A 26,131-nucleotide genomic window follows, 5' to 3' on the forward strand; every position below is an offset into this window, starting at 1 on the left:
AATACTTCTTTAGTTTTGTAATTACCAAGCTGCATTTGCAAGAGGAACAGATTTTTGAAGGGTCCCTGTTTAAATAAAAGTTCAAATTGAATGACTTGTTCCTTGGTGTTGCAAGAAATATCAGGGAAAGTACTGGTGCCTCATGTAAACCTCATGGTTAGGCTTCAAATAATATGATTGAATGTTGAAAATAAATGGCCTAAAACGGCAAAGTCATCTAAAGACATCCTTACACCAAAGCATCTAGCATTTAGAGCCTCCCATTTTGAAACATCTCAGGCCTATTGAGAAATTTACTTAAACATTTCCGGTGGTAACATTACATTTTCGCGACTGGCAAAGTAACAATAAAGTACCAATAAATTCCCTGGTGTTGTTGGCTCAAGCGGGTGTACAGAAGAAAGCTTTGGGTGGGAAGAAACATTCGATGTTTGCACGTTTTGCACACTTGAGTTTGAAATGTTTTTCAAACTGAGAAACTAATTTTGTTTCTGCTAGCCTTGACAGTTGCAAGGGTAAACCCAAAGATTGCAAACTGTTTTTTTTCGTTAGTTCTAGTTTGAGAAAGTATACAACAGAATATAAAGTCTACAGGGCAGTTACTGTAATTGCGAACAACATAGGCGGAGTATAAATTAATTATTTGTATAATATGGCCCGAATGCTCACAAAAATTTAAAATTTGTATGTTTTATTGTATAAGTTTGAGCAAAAAAGGTGATTTTAACACCGGTGAACTTTTAAAACAAATTTTGCGGACCGGTGAACTTTCAAAATCAACCCAAAATGTAATCACGACAAAAATATGTAATTCCAACAAAGTATAAAAAATTCTGTTTAATTAGAAGTTTGCTGCTGTCTGTTTGATATCATACGTGTGAAACGGGGTTCTAACAAAGTTGCTGCAAGGCGAAGTAAAACGTTGACTTCCACACGATTTCTCTGCCTTCAACATCTTGCATTTTGCAATTAAGATATAAAACTCATGTAATTAACAGGCATTCAAAAAATATATCGTTTCTTTGGCAAAAAAGCATTCAAACAAAAAACATCGCTTTACAAGTTGAAATTACTTTCTCCAACGTACATCTGTGTTAACTTATAAAAAAAACATCAGGCGCGGAATGTATCTTTATTTTATTCCGAATATTAGACATGTATGGATGACTTTTGTAAACAGGCTTATAAAATTGTTATGTCGTTCACAAATATGGAATGAAACTGAAAATATCACTTTGCAAGCTAAAACTGCTTGCTCCAACGTACGTTTGTGCATTTGTGTACAGAAAAATATTAGGCGCGGAATGTAGTTATATTTTATTTCGAATATTGGACATTTGTGTGCATAATATTTTCCTTCGTGTGTCACAATGTCTATAGTGACGTACTAAGACTATGTGTATTTTTTTTAACAATCATCTCTTTCGTAACTCGTCAAAACAACTAAAACAATTTTGAAACAGCGAGCAGTAGTGCGTAACGGCAATTCCCTTTTCTTTACACACCATTTCGGCGAAATAACAATAGTGTAATATCGCTATTCGGCTGCGTTGATTCTTAACCAATCTTAAATGACCTATTGGTGACCATTTTATATTGGAATTTTCTTGCTTTAAGAAGTCCCGCAAAAGGTTTTCCATTTCAATACGACTTTGTCAAGTTCCTGGAAAAGATATATATGCCTTTTGTCTTGACGAAATTTCCTATGGCCAGTTTCTAAAACGATTATTATTAAACTGTTGGTGACTATTTATATCTTGGAAGTATCCACAAAATAACTTTCCAATTCAATAATTCCTTGGCAAGTCCCTTGAAAAGTTTCGGTCTTGGAACCTTCTGTCAATGAAGTGACTCATTTCCAAGCCCAGTTGCACCATTGTCAACAATTATTTCAAATGACCTGTTATTGACCATTTTTATCTTGAAACTTCCCAGTTTTTACCATTTCCCGAAAAAACTTTCCCAATTCAATACAACCCTGTCATGTCCCTGGGAATAACTTAGGTAATGCAGACCTCTGTTGCAAGAAACTGACTCATTTCATGTGCCCTAGTTTCACCATTGTTGATAAAATGCACCATGATTAAATAACTGAACGATGAATAGTCCTACTAGTTTCGATGCTCTTAAAGTGCTTTGAATCAGTCACTTCAACTAGAATTTAAAAATGGGGAATATATTCCAAGTAGCAGAAGTCATTGGAATGAATATATACAGAATGTATAAATTTCGCCTAACTGACATCATAAGTATCTTATTAAAGTAGAATCTATAAGGAAGTGCTGATGCCAGTAAGGCGAACTCTATACATTTTGTATACATTCAATGACTCATACTTTACTTCGAATACATTCTCCATATTTTGTTACTGATTGCATCCACCTTAAGAGCATCGAAAATAAGGAACCCATTCATAGTCTTTCCCCAACAATATTGCATCTGGAAACGGGAAATGAGTCAGTTCATTGCAACAGAAGTCTGCATTATCTAAGTTCTTCCCATGGACTTGATAGGGTTGTATTGGAAGGGGAAAGTTTATTAGGGAACTGTTAAATGCTAGGAAACTCAAAATAAGACAAAAGGCTGTACCCAAGCCTTTTTTTCAAGAACAAGGTCGTGTTGAAATGTGAAAGCGTTTTCGGGTCTTTTTAAAGTTACAAAATTCCAAGATGAAATGGTCAAACATAGGTTACTAAATAAGGGTTAAGTATCAATGCCGTCCATGCGACTTTGCACTATTATTATTACGCCAAATTGGCATGTAAAGAAAAGGGGACATACGTTACGCACCACTGATTGCTGTTTCAAAATTGTTTATTGTTGTTTTGACAAGTCATAAAAGAGATAATTATTAAAACAAACACATATTGTCTTCTTACGTCACTATGGACATTGGGACACATAAAGAGAAATATTAAATAAATTTTTCACCTATTTCCGTTTTAAAAAAATCTTTTAAATTTCATAAATCTAACATGTCGTCAAATAGTTTTTCTTAATATTATGCTGTAGTCGGCACCCGACAAAAGATAAATAACTTAATTCATTTGCATTTTGGCAAAGGAGATCTAGGCATCCGAAAACCCACAGAATTCTTGATTATGTTGCAACATAACTATTCCATTGTAGTAATAATGCCTTTGCCTGGCGGTTTAATTTATGTTTCAATGCCGAGGGCTTAATGTGACGTCACAAATTCAATGCGTGACGTCACAAATGAATCGCTTGATTCGGCCAAATTTGGGTTGAGTTGAGTTTATTTCGCTTGGTGAAAAACACATGGCGACACAATTGCACTAAAACAATCACCGAGCCGAAAATACGGAAACGTTTTGGGGCGCATATAGTATAGGACACAGTTTGTAGATTATGACTAAAATGCTCGGCAAAACTGCCAAATATCTGGTTTCTGTTCGAGCACATTCAAGGCCGATTTGTTGCATCGGCAGTTCAAAGCACCTCCAAATCCTTTTAAGGACCGTCTTGTGCAATAAACGATCTGAAGTATTTCCATATTCAGGTTTCTGTATTGCGACACTTGGCTCGATAACCTATGGGTTTTTCGATGTCCTTGCTGTTTATGTGTCCCTTCAACAATGGAACTGTGATGATGAAGTGAGTATGCAAATAAACTGTTGACTCGACTTGACTTGCGTTACTATATGTGACAATTAAGAATCAAAGGCTTTTCTTGTTACACCATTGGTAAAAAGGTAACATTTATTTAAAAGCAATTCTGTTATAATTCAACCAACTCTATATGAGGTAAAATTGGGATCATTTTATGGACTATAGATTTGCTTTTGGGACCGTTTTTGAGCTACTTTTGATAAGTTGTTCAGAATTTTACCAATTTTTAAATTCGAAGGGACATAAACAACCAATGCTTTGTTATGTACAGCTTGAGTATGAGAATTGCAATTTTTATTGCTTAATTGAAACACAAACTGTAATTTTTTAGAGTAAAAGGTTAGTTTCTGCATGTTGTTGCATTACTATAAATGATTATAAGTTATTGTTGGCTAAAATGTGCATTCAAAACGAGGATTAGCCCAGATGTGTTTATGCATACCAGCGATCAAGGCAAACTCTAATATAAAGTATAATGCTTAATCAGACCGGCACGAATGGGCATGACCAGAGTTGTAAACGGGTCTGAAATTGGAGCTCAAAGCCTAACCCGAACCTGAATCGTGTTTGAGAAGCCCGTTTAGGCCCGAAAGTTTTGACTGACAGGCCTTCAGATTAAAGCCTCAGGAAAGACCAAGACAACAAACATAATAGACAATTAGTCGTGAACGAGGCGGTTTAGGGCTCTTTGACATTAGGGCAGGTCCAGCAACTGGCTACTAAGCTATTCAAAAAATACTGACTCGGAGAATAATGTCAGACCGGAATCATCCCGACTTACAACTGTGGGCATAACGCCTTCAACACGTCTGGTGCACAATGATTTACATTTTTATTATTCCTGATTTATGGTGTAAGAATACCCACAGCACATCGTACGACAACACTGAAAGCAGTGACAAAAAAAGCACTAGGAAGTATCAGAATAACACTAAGTTATGGTTCGAAAAATGATCATACGATTGAACAAGGAAGATACAATGTTATGTTGAGTTGAGTTGAGTTTATTTCGCCGGTTATACAATTCGCAGCAGCACAATTGCGCTAAAATCTTCACCAAGCCGGAAATAGCAGCGCCACGTTGGGACGTTATACAGCGCGACGAAGGTATGGGCACAATTGGTGGAAAGATGATAAACGCGCTACAGCTACATCGTTACTAAAAGCGTTATGTGGAGGTATTAATACACAATGAAAATTACACAAAATGACACTCACAATGAAAAGTACACAAAATGACACTATTTTCACTTTAAGCTATGAATGACTATTCTATTGCATTTTTAGAACTTAAAGGTAGCTTTCAGGGCGGTTTTGCATTTCTGTGGTGAGAACTTTGAGAGTCGAAATGGGTTGCCAGAATTCTTTTTCACAATTTTGTTGACACAGTTTATCTCCTTACGGCAAACCCGGTTCATAACTAAACAACAAATCTGGGTTAGATTTTTGGTTAAAGCTAATGAAAAATAATACGCGTATTGCAGAACAGATGGGTCATATTTTACATTTTTCCACATACACACGCAAGTTTAAGGTATTTTTTTTTTAATTACACACACAAAATTATAAAAAATCGTTCACATATATCAGAGAAATTTTTCTAACTTTTGCATTAAAGTTTTGCATAAATATAGTTTATATTCATGGGGTATTGCTTAAATCCAGTTAAACCATGAAAATTAAATCAAACAGAAGACTAAATATAGCAAACAAAGTCAAAAAATACGAACAGATTTTATCCTTGAAATTAACGTTTTCAAAATATGCAGTGGTATGCAGTAAAACACACATCTTATCAGGGGCAACTTACATTTGTTAGCAATCCATAGTTTCTGGTTAGCTTTGAGGCATTTGAGACGTTTTTCAATTTGACAGCAACGTTTAAATTGTGCATTGCGGCATCTTTGATTGGCTATTTGTTGACAATTCTTCCGTTTGGACTCTGAAAACATTAAACAACTGCCATGCAACTAGAGTAATATAAAGTAAAATCTGGTTTGTAGCCTTACATTATAAACAGCTTTGTGTCTATCTACACAAAAAGACCAGCTTGACCAATATGTCCTTTTAACAGTTGTTATATTTTAACAGTTGTATTATAGATATATTCACAGGCAGATAAACAATAAATACTTTTAGTGTTCCAGTAGAATTTAAACTTAAAAGTTATATAGTTGCAGACAGTATAGACACTACATGGACCTATAAGTTATTATCAGTACAGCTGCTGACAGGACTGCATATTCTAGCCAAAAAGCCAAGCAAAAACCACATAAAAGTCAAAAATATGTAACATAAGCCTAAATCAGCGAACAGCCACTCACCAGTTTGAGGTAGCAGGGTCAAAACTGTCACAGCAAAGAAAAGTGCGATGTATATCTTCATTTTGCAGGTCTCAATTGGCATTTGGTTAAATTTGACAGAGAGTTTGAGGCTTTTATACCCCTAACGCCAGACACCAAACGGTACCATGCGGGAAAACACCTGGTACAATTCCCAGGTAGTTTAAAGTTACAATCTCTTTCGCAACGTGGACACCCCCGGATGTACTCAACGTTGAATTCTCAAACTTATTTCTGCTGTTGTGAATATGCTCAGTTTAGAATCAAATAAACAAAACCAACCAAGATGTGTAGTGTCATATCGGTCCAAGAGGTGAACACACAAGGCGAAGACCTTAATACTTACACCACAACAATAGAAATTTCGTTTAAGTTTTGCTTTCACTAATAAACAATACAATTTGTTTGACCAAAAACCATACGCACTGGCAAACCTTTTGTGAATAATGCCTTTATTCCATTGCAGATGTTATAACAATGGCTATTGTTTTAGCCTCGTGTTGATAATGACAGCAACCATTGTTGAAATTAGGATACAATGAACACAGAATTAAGAAGTAGTTTAAATAACATAAATATGCCTTAGAGCTTCTATATAGTAAATACACTGTATTGAAGAAGTTTAACAATAGCTGTTGCAATTATTGATGCAAAACTTCTATTGTTTTTTTTATCAAGCTGCTTTTGAAGATGATGTGTTTATTTGCGTAACTTGTTTTTGTACAATTAGACACATTTTCTTGTTGAACATGGTTTTTGACATTAGTTACCTTCATAGCATGTTTTTTTTGTCGTTCGCACCGGCTATTGTGGCTCAAGACTTCCGCCCAAAGGCAAACAAACCGTAAAAGGCATTGCTGAGTTCCCATTTTCCGGACGATTTGTAAACAGGTAAAATGACGTGGTGTGTTTGCTATGTGCTTTGAAAACCTTATATGGCTGTTTTTGTGAAAGTAGAAACGTAATCCAGAAACTTTTGTGCAATTTGACCTCGAAAAGGAAATCTTATTGCCATGGTATTTGCATTTGAAGTTGTTAGTTTGAAAACCTTTTATTAGCGTATATGCTAGCAGGTGCTATGATTAACTGCACAAAACTAGTTTGGAAACCCGCTTTATACATGCAAAGACGTGTATGTGACAATTAAGTGCCACGGTTGACTGTAGAAAGCTCGTAGGGAAACCCGCTTTATGCGTGCGAAATCGTGTACAGTACCACTCTTATTTAAAAACTTTTTTCAGAAGTCGTTTATAGACCAAGTAGTACGGTTGGTTATACGATGCTGATTTAGGAACCCGTTCTTAACGAGATAAGTAACACACACAATAAGCGCTATGGATGACTGCACTTTTTGGTATGATTTCACAATGGCTTCTGTATTTTCTTAAAATTAAATGTCAACTTATTGTATTGCGACTTAGAAGAAAGTTTTGGTCTGGTCATGTCATGCAATATCACTATTAAACACTTAAATCATTCAATATTTATTGTTGGGCGATATATTAACAGTACTAAAGACTTCTTTGTTGCAAACGCCATCTTTAAATAAAATTCAGGTGTTCTGTAATATATCAACTTGCGATTTTGTAAATTTTAACCAAACAGCTACATTACATATATTGATCTTGTCATAATTCTGAACAGAGTTGTGTAATGTTACTACAATTTTAAAGACTGACTTCAAGGCCTTACCAAATTTGAATTCACTAAACATTGCTAATTGCAACACCATTATGAGGTAATCAGGCGCTGCTTTATTACATCATGGACAAAGTTGTGGCAGCAGTGATTGTTTTGTGTTGAGAAAAGAAGCATTAGGGGAATTCCCCTCAAGGAAGTTTGAAAGGAAACTTTTACTGGGAAATCCCCCCCCCCCCCCCCAAACCTGCGACATCTGATTTGGTTTTATGACATCATCGGTAGGTGACACAATGAGCACAACAAACGATTTAAAACGGTATATCCTCAAAAATGCTGACGGTTAGGGCTATTATGGTAGGGTTTAGGTATTACTATTGATGACAATAGCACTTGTCGAAACGTAGTTATGTTATACACCAATATACTGGCTCTGATTTTTTTGCTCATATTATTATTTAACTTAGTAAAACTAAGTTAAAAACTTTGTTGTTAATTTAAACATTTTAAAAAACGTTCTTCCTAACCCTGCAACTCTTTTTTTTTTTCACGGGGTTCCAACCCAGGACACTCCCGGGGACGAATCCCTATCAAGCTCTTTTATGTCTCTTGGGTCAGGCGCGCCAGACCATTCGGCCAAGTTCCTGCCTAACCCTGCACCTCTTTTTTTTTTTTTTTTTTTTTTTTTTCACGGGGTTCGAACCCAGGACTCTCCCGGGGACGAATCCCGATCAGGTTTTTTATTACCTCTTTAGCTGCTAAATTTGTAACTAAACCCTTTGCGCCACCTAGCGAAGGTTGAGTAATGTTGGTCTGCCGTTAGATGGTTGTAGGTAGAGCTACTAACACCACACATCATGGGAGACCCACTTTTAGCTAATTTTTGATAAGTGGCGTAAAGAGCTGAATTATTTATTAAGCGGATGAAAAGGGGTTGGGTTTCAAAACGGTCCCTTATTTTAGCTAGTTATGCAAAAGTACGCATAACAATGATCCGAAGACAGCTTGTGACACAAGACAATAAAACATTACGATTGTGTGCAAACAATTGCAATTTTGTTAGTTCTTATGCAATAAAGGCTATATAGTTTAGCAATGGAGACTATCCATCTTCAATTTTACTTTTATTTGCACTTATCCAGTGGCAAAAGCCGAAGCCAACTTAAATTATAGAAGTACTTTTCGCGGTCCCCTCAAAATTGCTTCACGGACCCCCAAAGGACCGCGGACCCCAGTTTGAGAACCGCTGCTCTACCACGTTAGTAGCTGTACCGCTTTGGTTCTTTTGCGGTCGCAGATTTCTCACCGCATGTTGCTACAAATATTTCAACGGTTAATATAATACTCTTTGTGAAAATAGGATTACTTTTTGTAAGCTGTTGCTGCCAGACATATATATCTTTTATTTAATTTTTATTTATTTAATTTTTATCCTCGCTAGGCGGGCAACGCCTGAATGCGTTATGCTCAATAATGAGTCTACCGGCTGTATATTACAATCCCATTGAACCGTTTCCTATTTGATTTTTTTCGGTTTTAGGCGGTTGGCGACTTCAATTTAATTCAATTCATCAAGAACCACTGGGTTGGAGCAATGCCAAATGAGTTTATTGCTCAGGGAAACACAAGCGACCGACATAGAATTAGAACCTAGGACCGGTTAGAGCTCTTCTGGCAATTAATTGTTGTTAGGATTACTTTGTTCATCGGTATAAGTTTTCTTTATTTCCATTAAAAAGGAAAACATTTCAGTGCAATAAACGTAGTTCATTGATATAAACCACTAATTTAATGGAAAGGCATACACAATCAGGTTGCTTAATACCTTTTTCAGACAATTTCCCCATAAATGATCTTTTGTAGAACAAGTATTAGTTCGGAACACTATATACGGATCTGTTCATAAGTTTAATAGTGAAAATAACGTCTATTTGGGCCGTTATTTTCACCATTAAAGTATTAGTTCATTTATCACAAATTTTAGTACGTCATGCCTATTTAAGGCGTAATACTACATCAGCTGATCACTACGCATTACCATTAGGCCAGGGGTTCCCAACCTTTTTTCGATCTCGTACCACTTGGACGCTCTGTACTGCCACGCGTACCACTTCTTGCAGAACAACTGATTTATTCGAATCATATTTTATTAGGAAGAATAATATTGGCCTACTAAAATAACATTAAAGCACGACAACTAAATTTAATGATATTTTTGTTTACTGTCCACCAATTGGCCGAGCAATCATTTGACATAATCAACGCCAACTGTCCCACAGCGTTGTACGGTTTTTCAAAGCAAATGTGCTTCTTTTTGACAATTAACATGACCTGTTTGTAGATCGCAATGATACGAAACAACAGAAATAGTTACGTAACAATAAGAATAGGCTTGGGGATTTTTTGTGAACAAAACCAGATAAACAAAATATAAAGTTGTGAATCCAATTTTTTGTAAAAAAAGAAAGCTACTCGCGTACCACCTGGAAAACCTTCGCGTAGGGAACCCCTGCATTAGGCAATGCGTAGGCTAGAAAAATATAGCCTGCCGTGGGATTCGAACCCACGACAAGTGCCTTTCCGGGACTCCCGCTCAACCAATGAGGTTTAATCTTTTCAATTTTAAGGCAGTATTAGTCCCTTTCAATGGCTATGGTTAACGATACTCTTTTTTTGCATTTTTGCAAACGTATGTATGTGCAAAATACTTCTCTTACTGGCAACAGACGGGAGACTTTCCACGCAAGTGTACCACAAACCAACGAGCACCAGGCGCTACTTGCATTTCACGTCCCACCATCCTCTGCACCACAAGAGAGCTGTGGTGAAAGCGCTAACAGATCAGGCCCGAAGGTTGACCACAGAACCCGGAGTGCTCCAAACCGAATTACGAAGGGTACACCAGGCCCTGCGGTTAAATGGCTACCCGAACTGGATCCTCCGTGACCGAAAAACCACGGGTGCTCGGAAAAAGATTCAGTCCAAAGAGCGTGCTTTTGTTACCTTGCCATACATTCCTAGGTTAACAGACATAATACGTCGCATGTTAATCGACTTTGGGATCTCGGTAGGGATTAAACCAGTCAACACCCTACGTCAGATGCTGTCGCACCCCAAAGACCCCATTGATACAAACGCGGCAAGGGGTGTGGTGTACGCGATCCCATGTCAACAGTGCAAGGAGATTTACATTGGCGAAACGGGAAGATCTCTGAATACGCGCCGTAAAGAACATGAAAGGGATGTAGCCAAGAAAGATGCTAAAAAATCGGCATTAGCGCAACATGCTACTGTCCTCGGTCACACCATAAACTTCTCTGCTGCCCAGGTGTTAGCGAGAGAAACCGATTTTCACAAGCGAGGTTTCCTGGAGTCGTGGAACATACATTCTCACACTGACACGATGAACGTTAAAACGGACGTTCTAATGCCGATAACTTATCGGTCGCTTTTGCACCATTGAGCCAGGTGTTATCACACGACCATTGGTGCGCATTGCGTTTTTTCTACCGCCTTTTTTGTGTGTGTTTCGCCGCCCTTTTCGCTTTATAATAACTTGTGTTTGCAATGTATGTCATTACCCTGATGAAGGTGTTTCGTATGGGACATCGAAACGTTGGCACAGTAGAATAAAAAACTGCCGGAAGAGCTGAAAATTTTGTTGATACTTCTCTTAGTTTCATAAATACCGTTGTACCTTGCAAGAGGAACTGTGTACTTAAACGGTTCCTGTATTTTTATATAGATGCAAAATGCCATGACAGTCCCTTGGCGTTGCACGAAACTTGTAAAGGGAACCACTGGTACCTCATGTATAACCTCATGATTGGTTTCAAATAATATGATTAAATGTTGAAAATAAATCACCCAAAAACGGCAAAGTCATCATCAAACATTCTTATATACCCAGGGTTGCCATCCACATGGACACCAAAATAAGGACAAGCAAAAAATTAAAATTTCTATGAAACATAAATAAAAGGTTTCCGACAAATCTTTGCATTTATGCGAGCCATGACATATCATACGCAATATATTTTGCCAGAATCATCTGTTGCGGCAACACTCTAAAATTTTGTAGAAAATACATCATGCATCTCACAACAACTTAGGTATCGGTTTACTTTTTTGTGTAGCAGGGATTTGACTGTCATTTCACTACGTTTGTTCTTTGTAATTGTTAATAAGACAAAATAAGGACTCAAAAACAAGGACATTTCTCAGAAATACGGACGGTATGGCAACTCTGCTTAAACCAAAGCATTAGAGTCTCCCGTTTTGAAACAGCCTTGCAAGCATATTGAGAAATTCACTTTTCCGGTGGTAACATTTCACCATTGCGTCATATATAGCGGCTGTTTCAACTGGGAAAATAACGACTGGTAACGTACCAATAAATTCCCTGGTGGTGTTGGTTCTAACCGGTGTACAGAGAAAAGCTTTGGGCGGGAGGAAACACTTAATTTTGCAGATTTATTAATTACATGAGTTTCTCCAAACGAGGAACGAATTTTGTTTTTGCTAGCCTTGACAGTTGCATTGGTAGTTCCCTTGATATGGGATATTCCAAACTTTTTTTTCAGTTAAGACATAGATGAATAGCTAGGATTCGGTATATGACGCCTTCAAAATGCCTGGTGTACTATGATTTGTTATTTTTTCCTTATTTCTACTTTCAACAAGTAACAGGATATAAAGTCTACACTCTACAGGACTTATAACAGTTTCTGAAGTTACTACTAGTAGTAACTACTAAGTTAGTAACCACTATTAAGGCAAATTGTCATGAAATTATTATTGGGCAACAATTTACACTGTTGGAAAACTATAAAATAACGCTACGAAACGAAGTCAACAAGTAGATGCTTTTATTGTCACAAAACAGGCGACCGAACAGAATTTACAGACGACCCAACTTTGGGTCGCGACCCATAGGCTGGGAAACACCGTTTTAGGGGACGTACCTAACGGTAAACCACCAAATAATAACCTGGGAATGATTAATACAAAACGACTGGGGAAAATACATTTCGAATCTTTTTATTTTTTTAAAAAATGTTGTTGATGGAACCTAAATTCCTAACCTAAATTGATACTTCAGTTTTTCTTAAACTAGCATATATACTCAAACTTATTTTCGCACCCTACCTCGTAACCTAAATGGTTTGTACCCGTAGTAATAGTTAGGAACCCCTAGGTAAAGTCTCACCACAAAAAAAATTAAAGCTATCGACTACGTTATAAAGCAAAAACATCCCGAAATAATATTTAGGTCGAAAAAGTGTATCTACAGTCTACATACTCTGCCGCCAGCTTATCATTTTTTGCTTGTTGCTTTCATTTTAAGTTAGTGACGCTAAGACGACATAACTTTGGTTCCCAGGCAGTAGTTTGGCTATTATGAGCCGGTTTCCTCTGTGGTGTATGCCCAATTGTGGCAGCAAACAGAAGGTCGGTGAGGTATGGTATTCTTACTCCCAACAAACTTAATATTCTTTCATTCTCCAATGTTTTTAATTTTCCTACCTTAAAAAAATGAGTTCTTAAAAATGAGAATTCTTTTTGTACCTTTCTAGTGTAGCCGCACCTGCCTCGATGACGACTTGTAAGGGGCGGCTACAGTGTAAACTATTATCACGTTTCCATGACCGTTGGTCCGATCGGACTTTTCCGCTATTTCGGTCCGATCGGACGCAATAAGGAATGACTTAGCAATTTTTTCAGCGTTTTCGCGTACCTTCTCGCGAGGAGGTCCGATGGGACTTTTAAAAGTCCGATCGGACCAACGGCCATGGAAACGGGATATATAATGTTCATTGCAAATTGTTTGGTGAGTCTGATCTTTGTATCTCAATAACAGCTGACTGATTAACAGCCACAAAGGGTGTCTCTTCTTTCCTTGTATTCCTTGTAATAAACGTTTCAAAGGCGAACAATCAAAATCAGCTCTTAACGAGAGCTACACTAGTCTTTACGATGGCATTATTAACTGGTAAATTACCAAATATAAAAATATTACAATTTTAAACGTTTTATAACATACCGTTCTGTACGTAACTAAATGAAAAAGAATTTTATTTTAGATTCTAAACCGTCCAATTTTTGGCTTTATACCACCGGAATGCATATTAGCTCAGCTTTGCAATCCCTATTTTCATTGTAAAAGTATCGAGCAAATAAATGATAAGCTGCAGACACCGAGCCGACTTCACTTTTGTTTCCAGCAATTGCTCTTGGCCATCGTGAGTCGGTTTCCTCTGTAGTGTATGCCCAATTGTGTCATCGAACAAAATAGGTATGACAAACACATGATCTGAACACTAGTTTATCTATACACAAATATTTACCTCATAGTACTGCCTGACAATCTTTATCACTAGTAAGTTATGCAAAAAGCTAATCACGTACCAACTTAAAAGCACTGGCGTACCGCTAAAGTTATGCACACCACAGGTTGAGCAAATAAACGGCATGTCGTCTTGAGAACAACCTTGTTCCTAAGGATGTTAGGTACACTTACCAGTGGATATTGAACATCCCAGGCTTATCGAAAAGCTCATTTAAATATTTCCGGTGACTCTATTGCAGTGCTTCCCAAACTTTTTTCTTTTAAGGCGCATTTTAGAAAAAACAAAAATTATTTGGCGCACTTCGAACATTTGAATAAAAATATATTGACAAAGGCACTAACTATGAGGTCATATAGCCACTATACAGGTCACTTTCATAGTTAAATAGCCTAGTTAAACATCTCAGAGACGTGGAGCATGTTGGCCTAGTGGTCTAAGCACCTGGTACTACTACTCTACTTGATTGATTTTAATTTCAATATTTTTTGCGGCACACCTAATGACATCTCGCGGCACACCAGTGTGCCGCGGCGCATAGTTTGGGAACCACTGCTCTATTGCGTCATTCATAGCGGTTGTTTCAACTGGAGAAATACCGGCTGGTAAAGTACCAATAAATACCCGAGTAATAAATACCCGCTCAAGTGAGTGTATATATAGAAGGCGCTAGAATAGGGAAAACCATTTCATTTTGCATGTCCACAAGGTAGAGGTACTTGGAATATTTTTCAAAATGAGGACTCTGGCCGTAATTCTGATTCTAGTCTTTGCAGTTGTATGGATAACCGGTAAGATGACTAACTGTTTATTGCATTCGTTCTGCAGTTTCAAAAAATAACATGATATAGCATATATGATTGGAAATAGTCATGTAACAAGCGTTGTGGTTGGCTGCACAAAGCTCGTTAGTATACCTGCTTTAGGTATACAAAATCGTACATGTAACAAGCGCTATGGTTGACTGCACAAAGCTCGTAGGGAAACCCGCTTTGAGTTTGCAAAGTCATGCATGTAACAAGTGCTAGTGCACGTTTTCAAATGTAAATTGGTTGCAATTTAATTAAATTTTGTGTTTTTTAAACTGTAATTGTTCGATTTTTTTAGATGCCAAAGAAAATGCAAGAAAGCTGAATCCTTGTAGAAGGGTGGCCGCTAGACTCTGTAAACGCAAAACTTATCGCAAACCACCTTGCTGCCGGCTTCAATTCACACTGCGATGTTTAAACAAAAGAAAATTATTTGGTCCCCTAAAACTTAGTAAGTTGATTGTTTTCGTTTAGCTGTACTAAGCTCGTAATTTTTTGGAACTCTCTATCATAGTTATAGCGTAACAATATGTAGTTGTTGACACAGAATAAATCTTTATTAGTGCTAAACTGCTTTAAAACGCGAAGAAGTACCTCGAGAAGCTATTGCTAATCGGCGGGAAAATATTCCTCGTTTTCCCGCAAAAGACACTTAAAATTCCTACGTTACTAAATGTTACACACGAGATCTAAACTAAAGTCGTTTTAAATTATTAGGAATCAACCGAATGTGCAAAAGGAGAAACAAATGCGACATGAGAGAGGCAAGCATAACTACTGGACACCCATTTCAACCGGGAAAATTCTCACAACAAAAATGCAAAAGGAGTCTGAAATACAAATACCATTTGCTGTAAACGTAAATTTTCTTGTAGTGTGTTAAAAAGTTGATTACCCTCTTTTCTTTGAAACCCTTGTAACCAAAATCGCCAACTGTCGTTTTTTTACTCATTACGATGGCATGTCATTTAGTTTTGCATGACGTTGTTTTTTTCTAATAGCTTGCAACTTAATTTTGACTGTGTTTTCTACCCGTTCAGTCCACTTAAAAGATTTGGTGTAAGGTGTATAATGTCCCTCACCTTGCCTACATTTATGTTATTGCTGCCATTCTTGTGTGTTTGCTTATATTGCTCGAATGTATATAAAGACGTCAAAAACAGTTAAGACTGATGATCATACAGACTGTCCAGTTCGATCTGTGCATCAAGTTAGAAATTATTCTCGGCTTTTCAGGCGCTGTTAGATGGTACATATGTATGTGAGATAAGCCTATTTATTTACATTAGTAATATCGAAATAAAAACAAGCAGGCAATTGGCGGCCGTTGGTGAAATAAGGATCTGCGATGCGGCCGTCATAGCAAAAAGGTTCTGCACCCCTGGTCTAAATCGTTCCGCCTTAAATACTCTCAATAGTCACAAAAAGTCATGGTGTAATTGATATCTTAAGAATGTGCGTGTACTGACAAAAATGTGTTATGTTACACCACTCTATGAAAAGCAACACATAAGTATGCCAGGGGTCTCCAACACGCGGCCTAAGGCAATTTTCCGTGGCCCGCGGCGTCATTTGCAAAAGCAAAAAATATTAATATCCTAATTGTCGAATACAACCAAGTTTGTTTTGTTTTATGTACCCGTCGAGTGTTTTACTAAAGGTAAATTAATAAACTTTTTACAAGCCCCTGCCCATACATTAGTGCGTTAAAAATTACAAATTCAGTTATATTATACATTATTATTGTGATGAAATAATGGGAACTTATGGTCTTAGTGTCTAAATATTCGCTGTCCAAGATAAATACAACGCTAAAGCCATTAAAACACTTCGTAAAAACGAAATCTTAGGCTATTGAAAGACAATATGTGGGATTCAATATTACCTACATTTTGTTCACTTAATTTAAGTGTGGTTTGTGACATCACAGACAAAATTATGATATAAAATTTTGCGCAAACAATTGTGATGATTGTTACTTGTGATGAAATAAAAAAGCATTGCTTAACACACAAATAAGATTGTAAAGCTATGAGCACTTGAAGGTCAACAAAAATAGCGCCAAAAACCACTAAAGGACTGTGGTCTCTTATTGGAAACTGCTGGTCTAGAGCAGTGGTCTTCAACCTTTTTTATAGGCGACCCCAATTTAAGGGAAAATGAAATCAGAATTTACATGCGACCCCATTTTTTTCAACACTGAGAAAAATGTTTTTAGTAATGCTGAACGGAAAGAACTATTACACAAACTGTACATAATTACCAACAAATATGGCGATACAAAAGTATTACGAAAATTTTTTTAAGGCGTTTCATTAAAGACATAAACCCAATTTTGGGAACACAAACTTGTCAAATTGTTCAACATTTAGTTTGCACTGTTAGTGAAATGGTTGCGCCTGTATACTGTCCACGAATTTTTGAAGCCGCGGCTTGACTTTGCACAAGCTTAACCGCATGTTATGCTCCACTTCCAATCGATTACGATGTTTCGTTTTTAATACACTCATTGCACTAAATCCTGCTTCACACAGCCACGTGGTTAAAAACAGGATTAGAAAAATTTGGCATAGTTGGGTACGTTACATAAATAACTATTTACTCGTTCTGGTGTCACCTTAAATAAGACAAACTTATAGTGTTGAGTCATAATACACATTGTCCAAACCCATTGTTACGCGATAAAGGCATTTTCTGTTTTTCCACTACCACGATTTAATTGCAACAGGAGGTAGCAAGCTGTACCATAAAACAAGAGCAAAAGTTGCGATCTAAAAGAACATAATATTAGTTTCATTTTCTGTTATCAATTTTAAAATGCAATAAATTAAATTCGGCGACTTACTGCGACCCCAGAAAAAGTTTAGGCGACCCCACTTGGGGTCGCGACCCATAGGTTGACGACCACTGGTCTAGAGTGTTATCATATTGATCAAACGGCATTTTGCCTTGCATTAATCAGCTGATGAAAAGCAGACAGTTATAGATTGCGCACTTGTGTGCTAAGCAGGGAGTCGAACCACTTGCCATATCGGCTCAGGTTCGGTTCGGGTTCACTTCGTTTTGTTTTTAGAGGTTCCGGTTCGGACCAATTTTTCGGTCTAAACCGGTTTGCGTTTTTGAACCGGTTCAATTATTTATTCGTTTAAATTTAATTCTACCCATCATCTAGCTGGCCTTATCAAACTCCAAGAGTATTTTGACTGTGCACTGTTAATTTTGACACGCCCTATAAGTGTTATCTCGCGTATTCTTCAGTGCGCTGTTTTGAAACAAAAAAAAGCTTTAGGTGAACAAAGTTGTGTGTGTAACAAGCGCTATAGTTGACTGCACGAAGCTCGTTAGGAAACCTGCTAAAGGTGTGCAAAGTCGTGCATGTAACAAGTGCTAGTGCACGTTTTCAAATGTTTCAACTAAACTTGGTTGGAATTTAATTAAATTTTGTGTTTTTTAAACTGTAATTGTTCGATTTTTTTAGATGCCAAAGAAAATGCAAGAAAGCTGAATCCTTGTAGAAGGGTGGCCGCTAGACTCTGTAAACGCAAAACTTATCGCAAAATACCTTGCTGCCGGCTTCAATTCACACTGCGATGTTTAAACAAAAGGAAATTATTTGGTCCCCTAAAACTTAGTAAGTTGATTGTTTTCGTTTAGTTGTACTAAGCTCGTAATTTTTTTGGAACTCTTTATTATAGTTATAGCGTAACAATATGTAGTTGTTTACACAGAATAAATCTTTATTAGTGCTAAACTGCTTTAAAACGCGAAGAAGTACCTCGAGAAGCCTGTGCTAATCGGCGGGAAAATATTCCTCGTTTTCCCGCAAAAGACACTTAAAATTCCTACGTTACTAAATGTTACACACGAGATCTAAACTAAAGTCGTTTTAAATTATTAGGAATCAACCGAATGTGCAAAAGGAGAAACAAATGCGACATGAGAGTGGCAATCATAACTACTGGACACCCATTGCAACCGGGAAAATTCTCACTACAAAAATGCAAAAGGAGTCTGAAATACAAATACCATTTGCTGTAAACGTAAACTTTCTTGTAGTGAGTTAAAAAAGTTAATTATCCTCCTTTCTTTGAAACCCTTGTAACCGAAATCGCCAACTGTCGTTATCGCCAACTGTTTTTACTTATTACGATGGCACGTCATTTAGTTTTGCACGACGTTGTGTTTTCTAATAGCTTGCAACTTAATTTTGACTGTGTTTTCTACCCGTTCAGTCCACTTAAAAGATTTGGTGTAAGGTGTATAATGTCCCTCACCTTGCCTACATTTATGTTATTGCTGCCATTCTTGTGTGTTTGCTTATATTGCTCGAATGTATATAATGACGTCAAAACAGTTAAGATTGATGATCATACAGACTGTCCAGTTCGATCTGTGCATCAAGTTAGAAATTATTCTCGGCTTTTCAGGCGCTGTTAGATGGTACATATGTATGTGAGATAAGCCTATTTATTTACATTAGTAATATCGAAATAAAAACAAGCAGGCAATTGGCGGCCGTTGGTGAAATAAGGATCTGCGATGCGGCCGTCATAGCAAAAAGGTTCTGCACCCCTGGTCTAAATCGTTCCGCCTTAAATACTCTCAATAGTCACAAAAAGTCATGGTGTAATTAATATCTTAAGAATGTGCGTGTACTGACAAAAATGTGTTATGTTACACCACTCTATGAAAAGCAACACATAAGTATGCCAGGGGTCTCCAACACGCGGCCTAAGGCAATTTTCCGTGGCCCGCGGCGTCATTTGCAAAAGCAAAAAATATTAATATCCTAATTGTCGAATACAACCAAGTTTGTTTTGTTTTATGTACCCGTCGAGTGTTTTACTAAAGGTAAATTAATAAACTTTTTACAAGCCCCTGCCCATACATTAGTGCGTTAAAAATTACAAATTCAGTTATATTATACATTATTATTGTGATGAAATAATGGGAACTTATGGTCTTAGTGTCTAAATATTCGCTGTCCAAGATAAATACAACGCTAAAGCCATTAAAACACTTCGTAAAAACGAAATCTTAGGCTATTGAAAGACAATATGTGGGATTCAATATTACCTACATTTTGTTCACTTAATTTAAGTGTGGTTTGTGACATCACAGACAAAATTATGATATAAAATTGTGCGCAAACAATTGTTTTCATTGTTACTTGTGATGAAATAAAAAAGCATTGCTTAACACACAAATAAGATTGTAAAGCTATGAGCACTTGAAGGTCAACAAAAATAGCGCCGAAAACCAATCAAGGACTGTGGACTCTTATTGGAAACTGCTGGTCTAGAGTGTTATCATATTGATCAAACGGCATTTTGCCTTGCAGGCGTTCTTCCACCAGGTTGCATATTTAAACAAATTTGTCGTTCAACTGGTGTAATGCTGCACAACACTAATTGTTGTTTTTAAGAACTTGTATTTCGCTAACGTTTCGCCCACCAGAACGGTAGGGCTTCATCAGAGCAATGAACGATATAGTGCAAGCATAACAGGCGAAAATGCACAAGCGCAGCGGGATATAACGTAAAGTAATTATAAGGGAACAAAGGCTTATCGTGATGGGTTGAGTGTGCTATATTGTGACAGTGCGTAACTAATGTGCGATATTTGAAGAGGAAGTCGGACGCAAAATGTCGCGGAAAACTGGGCTGAGGTTTTTGCCGTCGTTACGGTTTAAAACATTTGAATTATAATTTATGAGGCAACTTTCAAAGACCAATTTGACTGCCACTTTGTGTTCAGTGGCAGTCAGAAACGTGGATGTTAACAAGTCCGCCTTATGCGAACACGTTTTTGTATGTCGAAAAGATTGGTCTTTGAAAGTTGCCTCATAAATTATAATTCAAATGTTTTAAACCGTAACGACGGCAAAAACCTCAGCCCAGTTTTCCGCGACATTTTGCGTCCGACTTCCTCTTCAAATATCGCACATTAGTTACGCACTGTCACAATATAGCACACTCAACCCATCACGATAAGCCTTTGTTCTCTTATAATTACTTTACGTTATATCCCGCTGCGCTTGTGCATTTTCGCCTGTTGTGCTTGCACTATATCGTTCATTGCTCTGATGAAGCCCTACCGTTCTGGTGGGCGAAACGTTAGCGAAATACAAGTTCTTAAAAACAACAATTAGTATTTTGTTCAGCATTACACCAGTTGAACGACAAATTTGTTTAAATTTTGCCTTGCATTAATCGGCTGATGAAAAGCAGACAGTTATAGATTGCGCACTTGTGTGCTAAGCAGGGAGTCGAACCACTTGTCATATCGGCTCAGGTTCGGTTCGGGTTCACTTCGTTTTGTTTTTGGAGGTTCCGGTTCGGACCAATTTTTCGGTCTAAACCGGTTTGCGTTTTTGAACCGGTTCAATTTTTTATTTGTTTAAATTTAATTCTACCCATTATCTAGCTGGCCTTATCAAACTCCAAGAGTATTTTGACTGTGCACTGTTAATTTTGACACGCCCTATAAGTGTTATCTCGCGTATTCTTTAGTGCGCTGTTTTGAAACAAAATCACAAGATAAAATTAAGACTGCATTTTTGCTGGTTCGGGTCCAACGCCAAACCAAATATGGGGTTCAACTCCAGTTCGGGTTTTTAGAAAATAGTAATTAGCAGTTCGGGTTTAATGAAAAATGAACGCTCAAACCGGTTCGATTCCTTGGTGCTGGGCTCTTTGGGTCTTCAACATTATTTTATCCTGGGCGGGCAACGCCTGAATGCGTTTGCTCACACTGAGTCCGCCGTCGAGCTGCCTGTTTTATTACTAGTCTGTTTAATCATTTTTGATGTGATTTCTTCCACTTAGGCAATTGGTGACTTCAATTTAGTCAAATCCTTTGGGAACCATTGGGTTGGAGCAATACAAGTTGCTTGCTCAGATAAACACAAGCGACCGAGATAGGATTAGAACCAACAACCTCTTGAACACAGGGGGGTTGCGCTTACCACTCGGCCATCGTAACAGACAAAAACGACAACCTAATATTTGATAATATACTACCACAAGTACAATTAGATCCATGAAGCATTGAAACTTATTGGGTGACTGTTTGGAAACCATAGCACAACAGGAAACCTAGATATGTTTAGGGAACCATTGCCACGGACCAAACCCTAGAATTGCTTTAGGGGAATTACCGCGTGATGCACCTGCAAAAAACATCATCTGGAAAGTACGAACCGCAAAAGAGGAAAGGGAGGCAACGGTTTTGAAACCGGGGTTCGCGGTTCTTTAGGGCAGGGGTCCGCAAATAGTGGGTCGCGAGACCTTCCAGTCTGGGTCGCAAAATATTTCAAATTTTCCATGAATATAAGCATCGCATCTATAGTATTAATGAACTTTCAGTATTTTCATCCTAATTATTATTGCATTGTTACATATGACTACGTAACTGTTACATACAGTCTATGTAACAATGCAATAAGTTAAGCGTACCTGCGCAAGCAGTGCTTTTCTGTCACCATTTTGCTGAATAAATACGTTCGTTTACATACTGTTTTATGTGCTGAGTTTTGGTATTGATATCTAGTTGCTTAGTATTTTCCACAAACTTACATGCTAACAAAATGCTTGGGTCGCGATAATTTAGAGCAATTTTGTTAGGTTCGCGCCAAAAAGTATTTGCTCCCCCCTGCCCTAAAGAACCGCGAACCCCGGTTTAAAAACCGCTGCCTCCCTTTCCCCTTTTGCGATTCGTACTTTCCAGGTGATGTTTTTGCAAGTACATCAAGCGGTAATTCCCCTAGGGCAGTTCTGGGGTTTGGTATGTGCCAATAATTCCCTAAAACGTATCTAGGTTTCTTGTTGTGCAATGGTTTCCAAATAGTGACCCAATAAGTTTCAATGCTTCATGAATCTAATTGTACTTGTGGTAGTACATTATCAAGTATTAAGCAGCTAATTTGTGCATCACTATGGCCGAAAGGTTAACGCAACCGCCTTGTGTTCATGAGGTTGTTGGTTCTAATCCCATCCCGGTCACTTGTGTTTTTCTGAGCAAACAACTTGCGTTGCTGTAACCAAGTGGTTACCCCAAAGGATTTGACTAAATTGAAGTCACCAATTGCTTAAGTGGAAGAAATCATGTTACAAATGATTTAACAGACTTGCAATAAAACAGGCAGCTCGAAGGCGGACTTATTGTGAGCTTAACGCATTCAGGCGTAAAAATTCGCATTCAGGCGTAAAATAATGTTAAAAAACTCACAAAGGAGTCGAACCGGTTTAAGTTTTTTTTTCATTAAACTCGAACCGCTAATTACAATTTTCTAAAAACCCGAACTGGAGTTGAACCCCATATTTCGTTTGGCGTTGGAACCGAACCAGTAAAAATGCAGTCTTAATTTTATTTTGTGATTTTGTTTCAAAACAGCGCACTAAAGAATACGCGAGATAACACTTATAGGGTGTGTCAAAATTAACAGTGCACAGTCAAAATACTCTTGGAGTTTGATATGGCCAGCTAGATGATGGGTAGAATTAAATTTAAACGAATAAAAAATTGAACCGGTTCAAAAACGCAAACAGTATGTAAACGAACGTAGTTATTCAGCAAAATGATACCAGAAAAGCATGACTGCTTGCGCAGGTACGCTTAACTTATTGCATTGTTACATAGACTGCATGTAACAGTTACATAGTCATATGTAACAATGCAATAATAATTAGGTTGAAAATACTGAAAGTTTTATAATACTTTAGATGCGATGCTTATATTCATGGAAAATTTGAAATATTTTGCGACCCAGACTGGAAGGTCTCGCGACCCAAATTTTGGTCTAGAGAATAAAATTAGAGAATCGACTGTCTCCATTGCAAAACAATAGCCTTTATTGTGAGACAACTAACAAAAATGCAATTGTTCGCGCACAATCGTAATGTTTTTTTTTATTCTTTGTGACGTCACAAGCTGTTTTTGGATTTTGTGTAACTAACTATTCCTGCAATCAACTTTCGTTTTCTAAACACACATTCAGGCTTAAGATAACCACCGCGAGCCCTCCAAATAATGACAAAGGGACCGTTTTGAAATAAACGAAAATTTTTGAGAAACACTGTGTATGCGGAACTATCAACACGACTCGTAAAGATTACAGCATTGTTTACAGTAGGCATATTTCCAAAACGTTTCCGAATTCGAACCACAGGGCTTTTTAAGTCAATCACAAAGGCGGGTTTTCCTGGGTCATGTGACTTTTTAACCAATCAGCGTAGTCGACTCATTGAACCAATTAGACGACAGCTTGCGTAGTAACCAGTCAATCTGCCTTGAGTTGCTATATTTGAAAGTTAAGGTTGTGCGAGGTTTTATAATTGTATTACTAAATTAAAAGCATTTTAAGGGGCATTTTTAATAATTAATCATAAGCTTTTTTGTAAATAATCATCTGATATTGTTAAGTGGATTCCCTGCAGCAATGGTGGAACTTGGAGTTAAATTAGTAACAAAAGGAAATGAAGAAATGTTTTTTAGACTGACCTTACAATCAGCAAAAGAATGGGACGAGTGGCTTGAGTCTTTTTGTGTAGTTTCTAGTACTAGCTGGAATGTATACAAAACATTTTTCAATCCTAAAATATTTTGGGGAAACCTTTAAATGCCATCTTAATCAGTTTTGCCAACATAAAACTGGTGCATCAAATTCAACACTTTGTGTCCTGTGTCTATGGATGTTAAGATCAAACTTTACACCAAGTCAACTAAACATCAGAAAAGTTGGTTTCTACTCATCCATGTATAGTAAGTGTTGCAGTTAACCAAAATCACTTGCTTAAAGCTGCCAGAAACCTTGGTTAGCTAAAGATCAGTGCATCTACAAAAAATATTTTCTTCATGTATTTTTAGCAATGATTGTCAGTGTCTCAAGCATTACAAACTACAAACCCATGAGACCAAGTTGCTTGTTACAGATGGAATAAGTGCAGTCACTAACAACTGCCATAATCCAAAATCCTGCTCTTCTATCTCTGGGATCAGTGGCGTAAATGTAACTTTGGGGCATAAAGTGGTATAAATTTGTTTTGTGCTGTACAGAAGTATGCCGATGAATCTGAGGCTAAGATCTGCCTTGAGCAATTTAAAGGATTTTATGTTCGTGCCATTGTAAGTCCGATCATGGAAAGAATCCACAAAATGATGTTGCAATCTTCTGAGATAGTGTTTGTGGCTTCTACAACCAATCTGGATCAGACTAATGCCTCATCTACAGTCCTGTTATGTGGTAGTCCAATTGGGGATGTATCAGGGATCAGCACCTCAGAAGCAAATGTATGCAGGCGTTGCATTGGGTCAGGAGCAGGCACCATCTGTGGAATTCTTTAGTGATTTGGCCACCACACATCTACACAAGATCATGGTGGCTGTTCAAATGCCATGGAAATCAATCCACCCACTTCATTGTCTGATAGCATTGCTGGACCCTCACATAAACCAGTGCCTCAATGTCCGGACTACACTACAGAGAACTTTTCTTAAATTTAATAGTGTTCTGAGCTTATAAAGACCAAGCACTCTAGTGACTTTCATTAAAAGAAAACTAATGAAGCATTAGAAAGGTTTAAGAACTCTATCTATTCTGCTCATTTTGTTGCACAAATGAGATCAGCACTTCATTCATTTGGAAAAAACTCAATTGGCAGCCGCAATGCTGGGAGCAAAATACATAGTTTTTTTGGTACTGACATTAAAATGATATATTTTCTTGGTATGGTTGGTACAAAAAAAAATATTACCTAATTTGGTTTGTAGATTTGGGCAATTGGTTTTTGATTAATTGATTGGATTGTAAGTTGGGCTATTTGCTATTCCAGAACCTGCATGGATGCTTAATCATATTTGTTGTTTAACAATTAGAATTTACTTTTCCATGCTCCAAAGTGATTACCTATAGCTTAGTGTGCCTTAAGCCACCAGAGCTCAGGCCTGTATTTATAAAGCTATAACTAAAGTGATTGTACTAGTAAACATATTGACTTTTATGGAGAATGTTATACCAATAGACCATTGGATCTACTTTATAGAACTGTGTTGACCGATTATTTTTAACTGTGGTTACTGCATGCATAATAAACAAACTTTTGGAGGACTGTCGAAATGAGTGATATAATGTTTTAATTTAGGTACAACTGTTTTGTTCCATATAAAGAGTTGCAAATAATGTAAACCATGAAGGAAGATAAATAGCCTGTGTAGCAAGGTCAAGACAAACTAATTTAACTTGCTGACAAATATGACTGGTAATATAGAGTGCTGTCAATAGCCAAGCTTGCTAACCCTAATTTAGAGTATTGTAAGTAAAAAGGTGTTTTGTTTCATACATGTGATTATAAATGAATAAAAAAAC

At 37.3% G+C, this 26,131-nt stretch overlaps 1 protein-coding gene and 1 pseudogene across 1 annotated transcript; one reads left to right on the forward strand and one right to left on the reverse strand.

Moving 5' to 3' along the window:
• Positions 1 to 4,445: 4,445 nt before the first annotated feature.
• On the reverse strand, positions 4,446 to 6,338 carry LOC145218760 (uncharacterized). Its single transcript, XM_080086167.1, has 3 exons — positions 5,955 to 6,338; positions 5,441 to 5,572; positions 4,446 to 5,050 (listed from the first exon to the last, which is right to left on the reverse strand). Exons 1-3 carry the CDS (start codon positions 6,034 to 6,036, stop codon positions 4,914 to 4,916), a joined length of 351 nt encoding a protein of 116 aa, XP_079942293.1. The 5' UTR covers positions 6,037 to 6,338; the 3' UTR covers positions 4,446 to 4,913.
• Positions 6,339 to 24,142: 17,804 nt separating this feature from the next.
• Positions 24,143 to 25,866, forward strand: LOC145218591 (uncharacterized; annotated as a pseudogene).
• Positions 25,867 to 26,131: the final 265 nt, after the last annotated feature.

This window comes from Phallusia mammillata, chromosome 3 (genome assembly GCF_965637545.1).
Source record: "Phallusia mammillata chromosome 3, kaPhaMamm4.hap1.1, whole genome shotgun sequence".
In the NCBI taxonomy this organism is placed as follows: Eukaryota; Metazoa; Chordata; class Ascidiacea; order Phlebobranchia; family Ascidiidae; genus Phallusia; species Phallusia mammillata.

Bases quoted from the DNA above. Each gene is read 5' to 3' on its own strand.
- LOC145218760 (XM_080086167.1), bottom strand. From the start codon at position 6,036: ATGCCAATTGAGACCTGCAAAATGAAGATATACATCGCACTTTTCTTT. The intron at 5,573-5,954 runs GTGAGTGGCTGT...TAATGTTTTCAG, and splicing joins GACCCTGCTACCTCAAACTG to AGTCCAAACGGAAGAATTGT. The intron at 5,051-5,440 runs GTAAGTTGCCCC...TTTGTTGTTTAG, and splicing joins ACTATGGATTGCTAACAAAT to TTATGAACCGGGTTTGCCGT.